A 17,788-nucleotide genomic window follows, 5' to 3' on the forward strand; every position below is an offset into this window, starting at 1 on the left:
CCCCATTTCCTTCACCAACATGTCTGTTACAATCTGCACCAATCGCGACTCTCTCTCTGTCCGGGATGCTCAGAACTACTTTGTCTGGGTCCTTCCAGAATTTCTCTTTCACCTCTAGGTCACATCCTACCTGTGGGGCATAGCCGCTAGTCACACGACACATAACACCCTCAAGTTCAAGTTTCAGCCTCATCACTCGATCTGATACTCTTTTCACCTCCAAGACATTCTCGGCCAACGCTTCTTTTAAAATAACCCCGACTCCATCGACACCACGGTCAAATCATTTCAACCCTGCCCCTGAACTTCTCGCCTTACTGCCTTTCCGCCTGCTCTCCTGGACACACAATATATCAACCTTTCATCATGTCAACCCACTCCCGAGATTTTGCTGTCATAGTCCCAACATTCAAAGTCCCCACATTCAGTTCTAGGTTCTGTGTTTTCCTCTTCTCTTCTGCCGAAGAACCCGCTTTCCACCTCTTCTTCGACTTTGACCCACAGTGGCTGAATTTCCAACGGCGCCCCGCAGGTCGACGGCGCCGGCGGCGGACGTCGTTAACCCGGGCCACGACCGATCCGGTATGGAATTCTTTGGATGAACGCTCATATTTGTTTGGCGAGGTTTTAAGCCGGACGCCCTTCCTGACGCAACCCTCTGCATTTATCCGGGCTCGGGACCGGCCTACAGTTGGCACTGGCTTGTGCCCCCCATCGGGCTGCATTCCCAACATACAGTAATTCATTACTCTTTAAAAAAAAATATATATATCTTTCCATTCTCTTTTGTAATGTTTTCTTATACAATACAGTGCTATTTGTATTCATTTAAAAACAAGTAACAAAGTAATTGTGGTGTTTGCTGGGGGGACGCACGAATGGTATTTTAATTCATTTCCATGTGGAATATTGATTTGATATATGAGTACATTGAGTAACAAGCTTGTTCACATGACAAACTAAACTTGTAAATCAATGTAGCGTGGTTCGTGTAGTGCTGTGCCCAAAAAATTGAGAAACATACTGAACCCTGTCAGTGTTTAAAGACTTTGTTTTGATTCAGGATTCCATGTAGACGTCCATTTGAACACAGAGTCATTTTCTTCACAGATGATCTCAAACATTATTCGTTGCTGTTATCCTCACAGCACACTTGTGTCTCTTAACCGGATCCTTAGAAAAGAATCTTTTATCGCACATGGCACACTGCAACTGAATGGTTTCTAACCAGTGTGCATTCTTACGTCTTGTCAAACAGCCTCTTTGCTGAAAACGGTTTCTCCCCAGAGTATATTTTTGGTGCGTTGAACCAATTCTGTGTGATTGATTAAGCGCTAAGTTGCACACTGAGTAAGCAAACCGTTTCTCCCGGTGTGTGTCCTTGCGTGTGTTTCCAAATGTACTTTCTGCGCAAACCTTTTACCACAAATTAAACAAGCAAAAGGTTTCTCCCCAGTGTGTGTTGTTGTGTGTCTTGCTAAATGTCCCTTTGTAGAGAATGTTTTGCCACAAAGTGAGCAGGGAAAAGGTTTGTCTCCAGAGTGGATTCTCTCATGTGTTCCCAAGTGTCCCTTGTCAGTGAATCTTTTACCGCAAACCGAGCAGGCAAAAGGCTTCTCTCCAGTGTGCGTTCGTATGTGCCGAATCAAACTTCCCTTCGTCAAGAAGCTTTTACCGCAAAATGAGCAGATAAAAGGTTTCTCCCCCAAATGAGTTCTCGTGTGTGTTCTCAAATGTCCCTTCATCGAGAAACTTTTACCACAAATGGAACAGACATAAGTTCCCTCCCCAGTATGCGTTTTTGCATGTGTTCCCAATTGTCCCTTCTCAGTGAATCTTTTACCACAAACCGAGCAGGCAAAAGGCTTTTCCCCAGTGTGTGTTCTTGAGTGTGTTCTCAAATGGGCCTTGAGCGCGAATCTTTTACCGCAAGCTGAACAAGCAAAAGGTTTCTCTCCTGTGTGCGTTTTTGTGTGCCTTATTAAACTTCCCTTTATCGAGAAGCTTTTACCACAGATTGAACAGACAAAAGGTTTCGCCCCAGTGTGAATTATTTGGTGCGTTTTCAAATATCCCCTCTGAGAAAATGTTTTACCACAAACTGAGCAGGCCAAACGTGCCGATCCAGTGTGTATTCTTGCGTGTCTTCCTAATTGTCCCTTGTCAGTGAATCTTTTACCACACACTGAGCAGGCGCAAGGTTTCTCTCCAGTGTGTGTGCTTCTGTGTACTTTCAAGGTTGTATTTACAGAAAAGCGTTTGCCACAAACTGAACAGATGAAAGGTTTCTCTCCAGTGTGTGTTCTTGCGTGCCTTATTAAGCTAATCTTTACCGAAAAGCTTTTACCACAAACCGAGCAGACAAATGGCTTCTCTCCAGTGTGCATTCTCATGTGCACCTTCAAATTATACTTGACATCAAACGTTTTCCCACACTGAGAACATTTCCAGCGTTTGTCGTGAGCGAGACGAGCCACAGCGCCTTTCGAATGTTCCTCTTCATCAGTGTCGGTAGACGTCGTTGTGGCGTCACGGTCTGACAGCGGAGCTGAGAGGTCGTCTGCTCGGAATCCACAGCGGTCTCCATCACCTTCTATTGTCACGCGTTCACTTGAGCTGCCGCTAGGAGGCTCCGCCGCTTCGTTCTCCTCACTTTGACATTCCCCTTCGTCATCGCTCTTCAAACGGACACCAGTCAATCCAAACTCGATAACGTCCTCCCGCTCTTCCAGTTTAACGTTAACGGGCTCCGGCTCGACTTCCTCTTTGATGTCGGGGTGCTCTTCTTCCTCCTCTTTAATGTCGGGGGACTCTGGCTCGTGCTGCTCAGCACAAAGACATTCTTCACTGACATCTGCAGGACGCAAGAAGACAAACACATGCTTTGGTAAAGTCCACTTACTTGTTGTGAATTTGACGTTTGAGAATCATATTTAGAATCCTTTCAAAGGCACTTGAGCAGTTCAGTCATTGGAAATACATAATGAGCCATTTTCAGGATGACAAATAATTGTGTTATTATTCTTACCTGTATATAAAAGGTTTTTGGAGATATAGATAGATAGATCCTTTTAAAACGTTGTCCACCATTAATGTGACCTATAACCTGTACAACTCAATAGAAAAAGTGGAAATATTTTAGAGAGGGGCAGTAAAAATAAAGAACTCAGCTAAATGATCAGTTGGCTAGAACGCCTAGCGGCACTTTGTAGAGGCCAAAACAACCACGATCCAGGGTTGACTAACACTGACCTTTCTGACCTTTCAAAGAACAGCGGAAGGTCAGCATTCGTCTCCGGTGGAATTCCGCTGTTGTCCAATGCTACTGGTTGATTTAGGCGGTTCCACGGCCTCAATGACTTTAACACGAGTTAGAAGGTGACTGGTTCATTCTGAACATCTCCATTTGTAAGAGGGTGTGCACATTTGTGCAACCATATTATCTCACTTATTTATGTGGACTTCCCCTCGCTACAATATCTATATTTTTAAATTGAGTTGTACGGGTGATAGGTCACATTATTGGTGGATTTTTTTTAACTCAATGATCTTCATCGCTTTTCTTTAGATCAGAAAAAAATGGCATTTGAACAAGGGGTGTATAAACTTGAAAGAGCAAGTCTTCGGGAAGTACAGTGATAGTATGCCGATTTGTGTGTTATGTGTTTCTTTCTAGGATTCTAAAAGTCACCTATTAATCACGAATGCGAGAACCACTCGTGCACCATGCTAATAGAGGACATGTATATCAATGTTATATTAAATGTGAAGAATGGCATTGCTGGAAAGAGGACTCAATCGTCATATTATACCCGGATGTTCAACCCGGCGAACGAGGAGTCCATTAAAAAAATGACAGGAATAATTAGAATAGAAGAAAGTAGTTGCAAAGCAAGTGGTGGTCGGAAGTGAACAAACCTGCCCTGTGGAACACCTCCCGAGGCTCGTTGAAAGCAGTTGCCATTGTCGCTCGTTCGCCTCTTCTTTTCCAGAAAGTTCCTCCGCGGACTTTTCGCAACATTTTCGACGCACGCTTGACGTCCGCTTAGCGATGCGTTGCTAACAAACGCGCGTCTCTTCCTTCGCAGCTAGCAAGCTAAACTAAGCTAAGATAAGCTTAGCTAAAATAAGATAAGCTAAGATAAGATAAGCTAAGCTAAGCTAAGATAAGCTAAGATAAGATAAGATAAGATAAGATAAGCTAAGCTAAGATAAGCTAAGCCAAGCCAAGCCAAGCTAAACTAAACTCGTGCGCCAAGCGGAATTTATCCGGACAAGAAGGTTTAAAGGACGACTTTTAAGTCCACTCAAGTCACGATGGGACGCACCGCGTCGAGGACGAATTGGGAAAGAGCGAATGAGCCAAAAACGTCCACGGGAGGAGTTCTGCGTTGGAAGAAGTACGGCAGCTCCACTTGGACAAACTATGTGCCTACGCCAATCAACACAACGAATATATTGCCACATTTTGTGAGCGCCAGATTCTCTTTGTGAATAAACGTGAACAAACAATGAAAACAGAAGTGCCAGGTCAGATTTAGATGCGGTGCAATTGATTTCTTGAAATGGTAACCTGTGCATATATTGATACAGTTCTTCTAATAATACTATATTCCTTTTGGATGCAGATACATTTGAATCATGGAATTATAATAACCAAACAAACGAAAAACATATTATAGATAACGGATTTAAAAAGGTTTCTTTTACTCATAGTTTTATTTACAATAAAGCGATTAGAAATATTTACTGAGATGCATGAGGAAAATAAAGATCAATAAATCAATCTTAATCAAACAATATTTAATAATATAAATGAACAACAATAAATACAAATGCAGAAATTAATCTTAGTCGAGTAATTTTTAAAGAAAAACCTTAGATTAATGCGACAAATAAAATACTAGTACTGATTTTTTAAATGTTTTATTTCTAATGAATGGAGTTAGGATGATGTCACAAAAACAATTCGTATCGTTAAGAAGTGAAATGCGCATTTAAATTGTGACATAACTGTAAGTCTGACATCATGTGATGACTCATTGGACTTGGATCATGTTCCAGTTTGAGGAACAGAGGAGAGCATCTTCCTGGCATAAGAGCGAACAATGGCGGTCGATTTCCAGGATTGTACGGTACCGTTCGTAAAAGTGTTCAAACTGCATAAGTACTGTTAAGAGTGGCTTCAACTTTTTTCAAATACAGTACGATAATAATAATGACAACAAATTACATTTCGAGTGTGCATTTCTCACAATTTTTATGAAAAGATTATTTGTATTGACTTCATAACCACAATACATCCATCCATCCATTTTTCTACCGCTTATCCGGGTCGGGTCACGGGGGCAGTAGCCTTAGCGGGGACGCCCAGACTTCCCTCTCCCCAGCCACTTCATCCGGCTCTTCCGGAGGGATCCCGAGGCGTTCCCGGGCCGGCCGAAGGACGTAGTCTCTCCGGCGTGTCCCGGGTCGTCCCCGGGGTCTCCTCCCGGCGGGACGTGTCCGGAACACCTCACCGGGGAGGCGTCCGAATCGGATGCCCCGGCCACCTCATCTGGCGGCTCTACTCTGAGATCCTCCCGGATGACCGAGCTTCTCGCCCCATCTCTAAGGGAGAGCCCGGACACCCTGCGGAGGAAACTCATTTCGGCCGCTCGTATCCGGGATCTCGTTCTTTGGGTCACGACCCGCAGCTCGTGACCATAGGTGAGGGCGGGAACGTAGATCGACCGGTAAATCGAGAGCTTCGCCTTTCGGCTCAGCTCCTTCTTTACCACAACGGACCGATACAAAGTCCGCATCGCTGCAGACGCCGCACCGATCCGTCTGTCGATCTCCCGTTCCGTTCTTCCCTCACTTGTGAACAAGACCCCGAGATACTTGAACTCCTCCACTTGGGGCGGGATCTCATCCCCGACCCGGAGAGGGCACGCTACCCTTTTCCGACTGAGGACCACGGTCTCAGGTTTGGAGGTGCCGATTCTCATCCCAGCCGCTTCACACTCGGCTGCGAACTGCTCCAGTGTGAGTTGGAGGTCACGGCTTGATGAAGCCAACAGAACCACATCGTCTGCAAAAAGCAGAGATGCAATTCTGAGGCCACCAAACCGGACCCCCTCTACGCCTCGGCTGCGCCTAGAAATTCTGTCTATAAAAGTTATGAACAGAATCGGTGACAAAGGGCAGCCTCGGCGGAGTCCAACCCTCACCGGAAACGAGTCTGACTGACCGCGGACCAAACGCTGACTCCGGTCGTACAGGGACCGAACAGCCCGTATCAGGGGGTTCGGCACCCCATACTCACGAAGCACCCTCCGCAGGACTCCTGAGGGACACGGTCAAACTCCTTCTCAAAGTCCACAAAACACATGAAGACTGGTTGGGCGAACTCCCATGCACCCTCGAGGACCCTGCCGAGGGTGTAGAGCTGGTCCGCTGTTCCACGGCCAGGACGAAAACCACACTGCTCCTCCTGAATCTGAGATATGACTTCCCGACTGACCCTCCTCTCCAGCACCCCTGAATAGACCTTACCAGGGAGGCTGAGGAGTGTGATCCCCCTGTAGTTGGAACACACCCTGCGCTCCGCCTTCTTAAAAAGGGGGACCACCACCTCAGTCTGCCAATCCAGAGGCACTGTCACCGATGTCCACCTGATATTGCAGAGGCGTGTCAAGCAGGACAGCCTCACAACATCCAGAGCCTTTAGGAACTCCGGGTGAATCTCATCCACCCCCGGGGCCCTGCCACCGAGGAGCTTTTTAACTACCTCGGTGACCTCAACCCCAGAGATAGGAGACCCCCCCTCAGAGAACCCACACTCTGCTTCCTCATGGGAAGGCGTGTCTGTGGAATTGAGGAGGTCTTCGAAGTATTCTCCCCACCGACTCACAACGTCCCGAGTCGAGGTCAGCAGCGCCCCATCCCCACTATACACAGTGTTGGTGGTGTACTGCTTTCCTCTCCTGAGACGCCGGATGGTGGACCAGAACTTCCTCGAAGCCGTCGGGAAGTCTTTCTCCATGGCCTCCCCGAACTCCTCCCATACCCGAGTTTTTGCTTCAGCGACCACCAAAGCTGCATTCCGCTTGGCCAGCCGGTACCCATCAGCTGCCTCGGGAGTCCCACAGGCCAAAAAGGCCCGATAGGACTCCTTCTTCAGCTTGACGGCATCCCTCACCGTTGGTGTTCGGGGATTGCCGCCACAACAGGCACCGACCACCTTACGGCCACAGCTCCGGTCGGCCGCCTCAGCAATGGAGGCGCGGAACACGGTCCACTCGGACTCGATGTCCCCCGCCTCCCCCGGAACATCAGCAAAGTTCTGCTGTAGGTGGGAGTTGAAACTCCTTCTGACAGGGGATTCCGCCAGACGTTCCCAGCAGACCCTCACGATACGTTTGGGCCTGCCACGTCGGACCGGCATCTTCCTCCACCATCGGAGCCGACTCACCACCAGGTGGTGATCAGTTGACAGCTCCGCCCCTCTCTGTGTCTCGGACACTCGGGGCGAGTGTCCGAGACATGCGGCCGCCAGTCCGATGACACGACCGCAAAGTCGATCGTCGAACTGCGACCTAGGGTGTCCTGGTGCCAAGTGCACGTGTGGACACCCTTATGCTCGAACATGGTGTTCGTTATGGACAATCCGTGACGAGCACAGAAGTCCAATAACAGAACACCGCTCGGGTTCTGATCGGGGGGGCCCGTTCCTCCCAATCACGCCCTTCCAGGTCTCACTGTCATTGCCCACGTGAGCATCGAAGTCCCCCAGCAGAACGATGGAGTCCCCAGCGGGAGCGCTCTCCAGCACCCCCTCCGAGGACTCCGAAAAGGGTGGGTACTCTGAACTGCTGATTGGTGCATAGGCACAAAGAACAGTCAGGACCCGTCCCCCCACCCGAAGGCGGAGGTAGGCTACCCTCTCGTCCACCGGGGTGAACCCCAACGTACAGGCGCCGAGCCGGAGGGCAATAAGTATACCCGCAGCTGCTCGGCGCCTCTCACCGTGGGCAACTCCAGAGTGGAAGAGAGTCCAATCCCTTCTTGAGAGGACTGGTACCAGAGCCCGAGCTGTGTCTGGAGGCGAGCCCCACTATATCTCGTCGGAACTTCTCGACCTCACACACCAGCTCGGGCTCCTTCCCTGCCAGAGAGGTGACATTCCACGTCCCGAGTGACAGCTTCTGTAGCCGGGGATCGGATCGCCAAGGTCCCCGCCTTCGGCCACCGCCCGGCTCGCACTGCACCGACCCTTATGGCCCCTCCCACAGGTGGTGAGCCCATGGGAAGGAGGACCCGCGTTACCCTTTCGGGCTGTGCCCGGCCACCAGGCGCTCGCCTTCGAGCCCCACCACCAGCCCTGGCTCCGGTGGGGGGCCCCGGTGACCCGCGTCCGGGCACGGGAAAACGAAGTCCATTGTTTGTCGTCATCATTAGGGTTCTTTGAGCCGTGCTTTGTCTGGTCCCTCACCTCGGACCTGTTTGTCATGGGTGACCTGCCAGGGGCATCAAGGCCCAGACAACTTAGCTGCTGGGATCACTGGGACACACAAAGCCCTCCAACACGACAAGTTGACGGCTCAAGGAGGGGAACAACAATACATTTGCATTTAATATTTTGGAACTGTTTGCAAACATTCATTTCGGTCATTTTTATTTAACTTTGATATACATTACATTTATTGAATTTTGCAGTCATTTTTTAAATTTTCCTATGTTTAAGAGCAGTCTTGATGTTCAAAACGGGCATAATATAGTTGTTTAGAGTAAAATTAAACAGAGTTCTACAATGCTGTGAAAAAGTATTTGCCTCCTTCTCAAATTATTTTTTTTTTGTGTGTGCATATTTTCCCCACTTCAGTATTAAAGATCATCAAACAAATATATCAAGGACAACCCAATTACACGTAAAAAGCTGTTTTCAAATTGTGATTGTATTCATTAAGGGAAAAAAACCGATTCAAAGCTACCTGGCCCTGTGTGAAAAAGAAATTGGCTCCTAAACCTAATAACTGGTTGGGCCATCCTCCTCCTCCGCAGCAGCAACAACTGAAATCAAGCTTTTTCTATAACTGGCTATGATGACTTAACATGTCTGTGGAGATATTTTAGCTCACGCTTCCTTTCTGAATTGCTTTAATTCAGAAACACTGGAGGGTTTTTGGGCATGAAAGGCCTTTTTAAGGTCATGCTGCAGCATTTTAATGGGATTCATGTCCGGTCTTTGACTCGCCTGCTCCAACAAAACCTTCCATTTTTAACATATTTTTTTTTTTTTTTGCCATTCAGAAGTTGATTTCCCGGTGTTTTTTGAGACCGCCGTCCTGCCGCCCCACTGACGGCCCAACATTCTGCATCAGGCTTTTCTGATAAAGAGCCGAATTTGCGGTGTCATCAATCACAGCAAAGTGGTCCAGGTCCCGAATGGGCAAAGCACCACACTACCGCCGCCATGTTTGACCGTTGTCGGAGGGCCGAGTGAGGGCTCCCTCTTCATGGAACCAATGTATTTCTTTGTTGTAATAGGAGCAAAATATCTCAGCTCGGTGGTCCCGAGCTGAGATGCTTAGGAATGCGCTCACAGGAATTGGTGTGCTGGAAACACCCGCGCACAAAGACGCTGGCAAAGGTACGTCAAGCAGCAATGCACAGCAAACGTCAGCCAAGCTTGTGTTTCAAGTGACACGGACGCCCATGTTGAGGGGACACGAACTTCTGACCACAGGTGTAATACTTAAGTATCACATAACGCTGTGACAAACACATAAATAAAAGATACTGAACAACACTTTGAAGAATTGTTTATTTGGTTCAATTTTCTATATTGTTTAAGATCACACACAGGGTGTAGTGCACACTTTTCCGTCACACCACAAAGAGTCATCGGCTATGTTTACACTGCACGGCATGGTCCCCACAAGGGAGTTTTTGTCCGAGCCCATCTTTTTGCGTCGAGTCGATCACATTACAAAAACAAATGTGACTTCTAAAGTGAACTGAATTTGTCCATGAAATGACACAACACGACGTCATGTCGCGCAGTGTGTTTACGGAAGTAAATATGGCCCGTCGTCTTGACGCATTTGTGACAATTTCAATATGATCTTGTGCTTGCTGCCCCTTCATCCGCCTGTCTGTTTTGTCGAACAATTGTGACATTTGTCACCTTTTGCTGACGCGTACGAGCGCAACCTGAGCATCCGGACTGCAGTCGCATCACATATATATATCCAATCGACGTATATGCCGCAACACGTACGTATATCGACATCCGAAAAAGCCTGGCTGGCTGGGATCTGAAAAAAATCGGAATTGTACCGTTCACATTGGCGTGAAAAAAACAACAACAACTTAGGGTCGCGGGTGAGCTGGAGCCTATCCTGGCTGACTTTAGGCAAGAGGGTACAGGGTACACCATGGACAATTAGAGGGGCACATATAAACAAACAATATAACACAATAGAGTCTTTCAATAACCTAAGAAGCATGTTTTCGGAATGTGGGGGCAAGCTGTAGTACCAGAGGAAAACTCCCGCAAGCCCGGGGGGAACATGCAAACTCCGCACAGGAAGGCTGGAGTCCAGATCCGAACTCCCAAACTCCGAACTGTGAAGCGGATGTGCTAACCGCTCATCCGGCCGTGTATGTTCTTGTGTGCCTCATTAACTCTGTCTTCATATTGAATCTGTTACCGCAAACTCTTTCTCCCCACTGTGGGTTCTTTCGTGTGCAGCCAAATTTGGCTTTTGAGAGAATCTTTTACCACAAACCGAGCAGGGAAAAGGTCTCTCTCCAGTGTGTGTTTTTGTGTGTCTGATTACGCCGTCTTTTGTCGAGAAAGTTGTACCACAAACTAAGCAGGCAAAAGGTTTCTCACCAGTGTGTGTCCTTACGTGTGTAATCAAATTTGGCTTTTGGGAGAATCTTTTACCACAAACTGTGCAGGCAAAAGGTTTCTCTCCAGTGTGAGTTCTTGTGTGTGTTCTCAAGTTTCCCTTTATAGAGAATCTTTTACCACAAACTGAACAGGCAAAAGGTTTTTCCACAGTGTGTGTTCTTGTGTGTGTTCTTAAGTTTCCCTTTCCAGAGAATCTTTTACCACAAAATGAGCAGACAAAAGGTTTCTCCCCAGTGTGTTTTCTTACATGTGATCCCAAATGTCCCCTCTGAGTGAATGTTTTACCACAAACTGAGCACGCAAAAGGTTTCTCCCCAGTGTGTATTCGCATGTGTACTTTCAAAGTATACTTGGCGTCAAAGGTTTTCTTACAATGAGAACATTTCCAGCGTTTGTTATCAGTGTGGCATTTCATATCACCTTTCGAGTGCTCATCGTCATCAGTGTCAGAAGAGTGTGACGTCAAGTCGTCGCTGTCTGACAGCGGAGGTAAGAGGCTGTCTCCACAGCGGTCGCCGTCACCTTCATCGTCATCTTCACTCTTGACAATGACATCGGTCAATGGAAAATTGGTGATATCGGCCTCCTGTTCTTCCTCTTTAATGTCCGGCGGCGCTCTCCCCTCCTCTTCCCCTTTAACGTTGGGGAACTGCGGCTCACGCTGCTCCGGACGCCGATTTTCTTCACTGACATCTGCGGGACACAAGAAGACAAACAAACATGGTTTGCTAAATCAAGTCTCATGTTGTGATTCTCATGTGTATTGTATGTTTTGGCAATGTTAATCATGAACATGTATAATTAGGAGGTTTGGGAATCACATCGATGGTCCTTTCAGAGGCGCGCGAGCAGTTCAGGAATTTTCAGGATGTTTTTGTTCGCATGTGCCCGTCAAGCAAGCAAAGCTTATTGTATTTATAGAGCGCTTTTCATACAAAATGTAAGTCAATGTGCTTTACGCCAGTAAAAGAATTTAAAAACAAAGGGAAAAAAAAGAGCTTTTAACATTTCAAACAAAAATAACAATAAAAATGCAATGAAATCGGCCATTGTTAGCCCTTTTCAAATCGGACAAAAACGGCCTATTTTTTTTTGCCATCCATCCATTTTTTTTTTACCGCTTATCCGCATGCGGGCTGCCGGAGCCTATCCCAGCTATCTTCGGGCGAGAGGCTTGGTACGCCCCGAACTGGTCGCCAGCCCATCGCAGGGCACATAGAAACAAACAACCATTGGCACGCACATTCACACCTACGGGCAATTTAGAGTCTTCAATCAACCTAGCACGCATGTTTCGGGGATGTGCCCGGGGAAAAGCCACGCAGGGACGGGGAGAACGTGCAAACTCCACACAGGCGGGGCCGGGGATTGAACCCCGGTCCTCAGAACCGTGAGGCAGATGTGCTCACCAGTCGTCCGCCGTGCCGGCCACATTCCATTATAAGACAAATATAATGACATTCAAACAAATGTTCAAAATTGGCACAAACAAAAAATACCAATATTTGCTGATTTTTCTCTCTCTTTTGCTCTGTCTCTTGAATCTTGAGTCGACTTCACCACTCCCGCAAAGATGGTGAGATCTTGAAGCTGATTAATCACCAATCACGTGTTTCGGCGTTAACGTCGACGCCTAAGAAAAATATGAAATTAAAAAATACAGATTTTTTTTTCTTTTAACGCCAGAATCTAGTGGTTTTTGGGCTAGCACAAGTTGCATTCGCTACAGATTGCTAGATCGCTCCAGATCATTCATCGTCAAGTTTTTTTTTGTTTGTTTTTTTAAGGAGGCCACAGATGCGGCATATCTTGCTTCTCTGAATCTGCTGCAGTCGTTATTAATCCTCCCTGCTTCACATTCCTCCACGTCGCTGCTGTACTGTTTCCCCCAAGTATTCTCGATTTGTGTCTTTTTCACGCCGTGTCGTAAACGGCAGAGGTTGAAAAACTTTGGGGTCAATTTTGACAATGTAAGGAGTAGAGCCATCAAGTCAAGTACAGATACCTGAAACTATACCTATTTAACTAAGTTACCGCCACTACAAAGACATTTTCTGCTGCACCCACCACAAAATACAGACTTGACTTGGCATGACCTTTGGCCCGAGAGGTGACTCGGTGACCCCATCGACCAGCCAGGTGCATCTGCGGCTTAATGAGGCTGGGCGCCCGGCGGCTGTAGCTAACACTAGTACAGATCCAGAGTGAAGAATGTCGAGTGAAGATGGAATGGCTCGACTTTTGATTGTCTTCTAACACCAAGTAATGACTTGACTCGACTTGGAACTTATTGTTGACTGTATAAACATAGTAAGCCCCTCGGGAAAGGAGTTGCTAATCAAACGACTGTAAAAAGTGAACAAACCTGCTCTGTGCAACACATCTTGAGGCTTTTGGACAACAGCGTCCAGTAGTCGACGTTGTCGCTCCTGCTCCTCTTTTGTCCGAAAACGTTTCCCCTCGCACTCTTCTCTCGCAATGTTTGCAGACATTTCCCCACGATTATTACTTTTGACACTCACACTTGACATGTGTTTAACGATATGTTGCAAACAAAGGCCTGTCTTTGTTCGCAACCAGCAGGCTAAGCTCAGCTCGCATGGAGAAGCTTCAATATGAAACGAGACGAGTTTATCCGGACACGGGGAATTAATTGATGATGTTTTAGTCCAGTAAAGTAATTGCGTGACGTACTTTGTCGAGGCTGCGGTACGCTCAGTGCCAATTCGGGAAGAGTCGATGAGCGAAGCGCCTTCGGTTAGCCAAACAATGCACGGAGGTAGCGGATGTTGTACGGCAAGTCCACTTGGACAAACTACGTGCCACGGTCACGAACACGCGAATCCACGTGACATTGCGCATGCTAAAAAGCAATTCCTTTCGGAATGAAAACTGGATATTCGTTTGTAGGTTTTACATACCCGTGGAAGAGTTCGTAGGTCTCTGGAGGTGTGAAAATGACTTCAGGAAAGTAGGTGGAGTTTCCGACTTCGGTACCAGAGGAAGAATCGTGCTTTCAATCAAAGAAATTCAAGCAACAAAGTGTCATGGATGTAAAAATCGGCAGGGGTCGTCTGTCCAAATGTAACTTGACTTGATGATCGTTTGGACTGAAATAGATTTTAACTTCAGTAAATATGACCTCGTAATTCGTCAATTTCATTCAATTGCGATTTTAACTTCTATAAAACCTGTAAAATATCTCGAAACGCTGCTGTGCGTCATGATTAATAACGTCACATTATCATAATACCGCTTTTCTGAAGATCTTATCCCCTTTCGATCACTTCTCAAAGATCTTTTAGCCATCATTTGTCACCGTTAAACCGTATTTGTGGTTGCAATGTGAAGACTTCACGCGGCGTAGCGCCGGTGGCGAGCGGTTCCCGGATGCAGTCACGTGACACTAAACGTCAATCATATCACATTTCATAGACAAGCTAACTTCAATGTGCTTTTCGTGATTACAAGCATTTAAAAACAGAGCAAAAAAGATATTTAAAAGTAAAGTACAGAAAAATAAAAGATAGCTCAATGAAATTACGAAGAGAACATGCAGTGCAAGAGAAAACACTTTTTAAACAGTGCACTTAAAAACATTTATACAATCATCGGGACGTTTGTTCAAAAGGTATTTGAATTATATTCTGACGGTTGATGACTTGAAAATTATGATGGCTATCATTTGTATCAACTATTTAGGAAAATGAGAAATATGTCATTTGCATCATAACTTGGAATGTAGTGTAGTTTGCTTCGCTGTCCTTTTTCCCAGTTTCAGCCCTAACACGTTTCTGTATTTTATCATGTGTGTTTACAGCTGTTGTTTCCATATATATTTTTTTTACATTCACAATTGCTATTGTTCAAACCGACTTTGTGAAATTGTGGAGCGTCTTCGCGTAGTCGGTCAACTTCTTTGGTGGCCTGTGGCTTTAAATGTTCCTGTCGTAAAGGATTGTGGGTAATATATCTATTTGAAAGGTTGGCCCGGACGCTCTCAGAAGTAACTTATGCTTAAGGTGGCTTAAAGGTTGCATTATGACACTTTTCCTAAGCATTTTCAGCATCCGAATGAAAGTTCACAAGCATATTGCGACTTCGATTGAGACAAAGTTTGTCCAAACTGCGTTGCCGTACAATTACTGCCGCAGCTCTACTTCCATGCAGCGCAGGTCAAAAAGAATAAGAATAAGAATAAGAATAACTGTCTTTAATTAGTACTGAACTATCGGAAGCCTCCACAAAGTACGTCTGAACGCTACCGTGCTTTACAGGAGTAAAACGTTATTCACGAATTCTTCTTTTGCCGGTTAAACTCGTCTCGGTTGCACGTTGGAGCTTGTCCGGCTAGCTTAGCCGCGTTTAGCTTAGCTTAGCTTGCCTGCTGCGAACAAAGAGACCGAGCGGTCATCGCGTTATCGACACATCGCTCGGCGGCGATCACTTGCGAGTGGAAAGTGCTGTGATGATGGTGGGGGAAAGGTGCTCCGAGAGCGTGGAAGAAGCAAAGAGAGCCGAAGAGGAAAACGAGCCACAAAGTGTTTTCAAGAAGAGAGCAGGTTTGCTCACACTTGTTCGGATTCCTGTTTCTTTACTGTTTGACGTCACTGATGCCGTCGTCGTGGCGTTAAGTGTATCGTCGTACACGTTTTTTGTGTGATATCGATAGCAATCACTGACACGCATTTACACGACTGCCTTTATTTGCATTGAATATGATCGTACTTCCCGCATATTCGGTTCACTGGTTACCAATTGGCGTTTTTTGGGGTAGGCTGGCTCCTCGCTGACAAACGCGCCTACTTTTGGATGTTGTGCGCTTTCTCAGACAAGTGAAGATGTGGCGTGAAAGCTCTGTTTTAAGACAAAGACAAAGTTGTACATCGGTGTCAAGGAAGTATGTTGAAGTTTATCCTGGCTTGTTATCGGAAGAAGTTACAAAAGTCTTCGACGCATGTGTTCTTAAAATTGGTCCTAACTTGTGGTCTGATCTTCATCTGAATCACCAAAATAAGCGGTCCGCTTCGACTAATACCGCACAAAGAAAATATGTTTCCGCATTTTCATTGGAAATAAGATGCAAAAATATCGGTGGAAAAATGCTTCACATACATTTTCCTCCCACTGCGTATACATACACACTTTCGGTGCCTTTTTTGTTTTTTTTTCCAGAAGCAAATCATCTGTAATCTATTTATCTTTTTAGGGTAATGTTCCAAGGTAAGTTTGAACTTTAAAGTTATACTCTTGATAACTGTTGTGGGCTCATCGTTTGTGTTATATTATGGTGTAAAGTACAATATTCCCCAGCTAAATTGCCGTTTATCGTTCACATCCCGCAGATTTTTAAGAATATTTATCCAGTATACGCATACTTTATGATGTAACTCACTTTGCCAGGCCGCTGAAAAGCACGCAACCAACTCACGGATATTACAGCGAATATACTTTGTGAAAGGTTATATCGTACATACTGTAAACATTCTTTTACCGCAAAAACAAAAATATCATTTTCTGACTTTTTTTGTTGCTACGTTACAGAAAATCGAAGTGAAAAAGAAACGAGCAAATACGTACATTTGCGAATACCTAACCTCAAATAGGCAAGGATCCGCTGTACTCGCAGTTTTTCATGAGAAAATCTCAATTTAGTGGATCTCGTGGCATCCATCTCCTTGTGGTTATGTGGACCCCTGAGACTCCAGTTTTTTTGTTTGTTTGTTTGTTTATTTTGCTTGTGGTACAATGACTAACACAGCAATTGTTTGTCCTCCGAAAAATGAATACGTTTTTATTTTTTTTAAATAACACACAACTTCTAAGTCACAACAATGACTTGACTTATCCAGGCTTGTCTTTTCCAACCATGTGTGTTTGTCTTCTGATGTCCTGCAGACTTGAGTGAAGATCTTCATCCTGAGCAGCGGGAGTGGAACTTCAGGGTGGGCCAGGAGGAGCCAGACACCCTCCGCATTAAAGAGGAAGAGGGGGACGCTGATCTCACCACGTTGCCCTTGAACTGCATCCTTGTGCAGACGGAAGGTGACGATGAAGAAGGTGTTGGAGACCACAGTGGAGGATCACAAACAGGCAGCCTACGAGCGCCACTATCAAATAGTGACGACACAACGTCACACGATCCTGCCACTGATGATGATGATGATGAACACTCTCAAGGTGATAAGACATGTCACACTGACCAAAACTGTAAATGCTCTCAATGTGACAAAATCTTTGTGAGCAAGTATTCTCTGAAAAGGCACCTGATAATCCACAGAGGAGAGAAAGCATTTAGTTGCTCAGATTGCGGTAAAAGGTTTTGTCATAAGGGACATTTGAACATACACATGAGAACGCACACCGGAGAGAAACCTTTTGCCTGTTCTGTTTGCAGTAAACGATTCTCTATCAAAGGAAGTTTGATCAAGCACACGAGAACTCACGTTGGAGAGAAGCCTTTTGCCTGCTCGGTCTGTAACTTAAGTTTCAGTAATTCCTCAAACTTAATAGCGCACAAAAGAAAACATACCGGAGAGAAACCTTTTCCCTGCCTGGTTTGTGGCAAAAGCTTTGCTGTGAAGGGAAGTTTAATAACACACACGAGAACACACACTGGAGAGAAACCTTTTGTCTGCTCAGTCTGCAACCTCAGTTTTAGTACTTCTTCAAATTTAATAACACATTCAAGAACACATACTGGGGAGAAACCTTTTGCGTGCTCAGTTTGTGGTAAAAGGTTCTCCATAAAGGGAAGTTTAATGACGCACACAAGAACACACACAGGAGAGAAGCCTTTTGCTTGCTCGGTCTGCCACGCGAGTTTTGGCGTTCGTTCCGGATTGGTGAAACACATGAGAATACACACTGGGGAGAAACCCTTTT

The 17,788-nt window shown here is 45.9% G+C and overlaps 1 protein-coding gene across 1 annotated transcript; it reads right to left on the bottom strand.

Moving 5' to 3' along the window:
• Positions 1-951: 951 nt before the first annotated feature.
• Positions 952-14,151, bottom strand: LOC133415259 (gastrula zinc finger protein XlCGF57.1-like). The gene is made up of 5 exons (XM_061701184.1): positions 14,144-14,151; positions 13,825-13,916; positions 13,269-13,370; positions 11,324-11,596; positions 952-2,854 (listed from the first exon to the last, which is right to left on the bottom strand). Exons 1-5 carry the CDS (start codon positions 14,149-14,151, stop codon positions 1,335-1,337), a joined length of 1,995 nt encoding a protein of 664 aa, XP_061557168.1. The 3' UTR covers positions 952-1,334.
• Positions 14,152-17,788: the final 3,637 nt, after the last annotated feature.

The sequence above is a fragment of the Phycodurus eques genome, chromosome 2 (assembly GCF_024500275.1).
Source record: "Phycodurus eques isolate BA_2022a chromosome 2, UOR_Pequ_1.1, whole genome shotgun sequence".
In the NCBI taxonomy this organism is placed as follows: domain Eukaryota; kingdom Metazoa; phylum Chordata; class Actinopteri; order Syngnathiformes; family Syngnathidae; genus Phycodurus; species Phycodurus eques.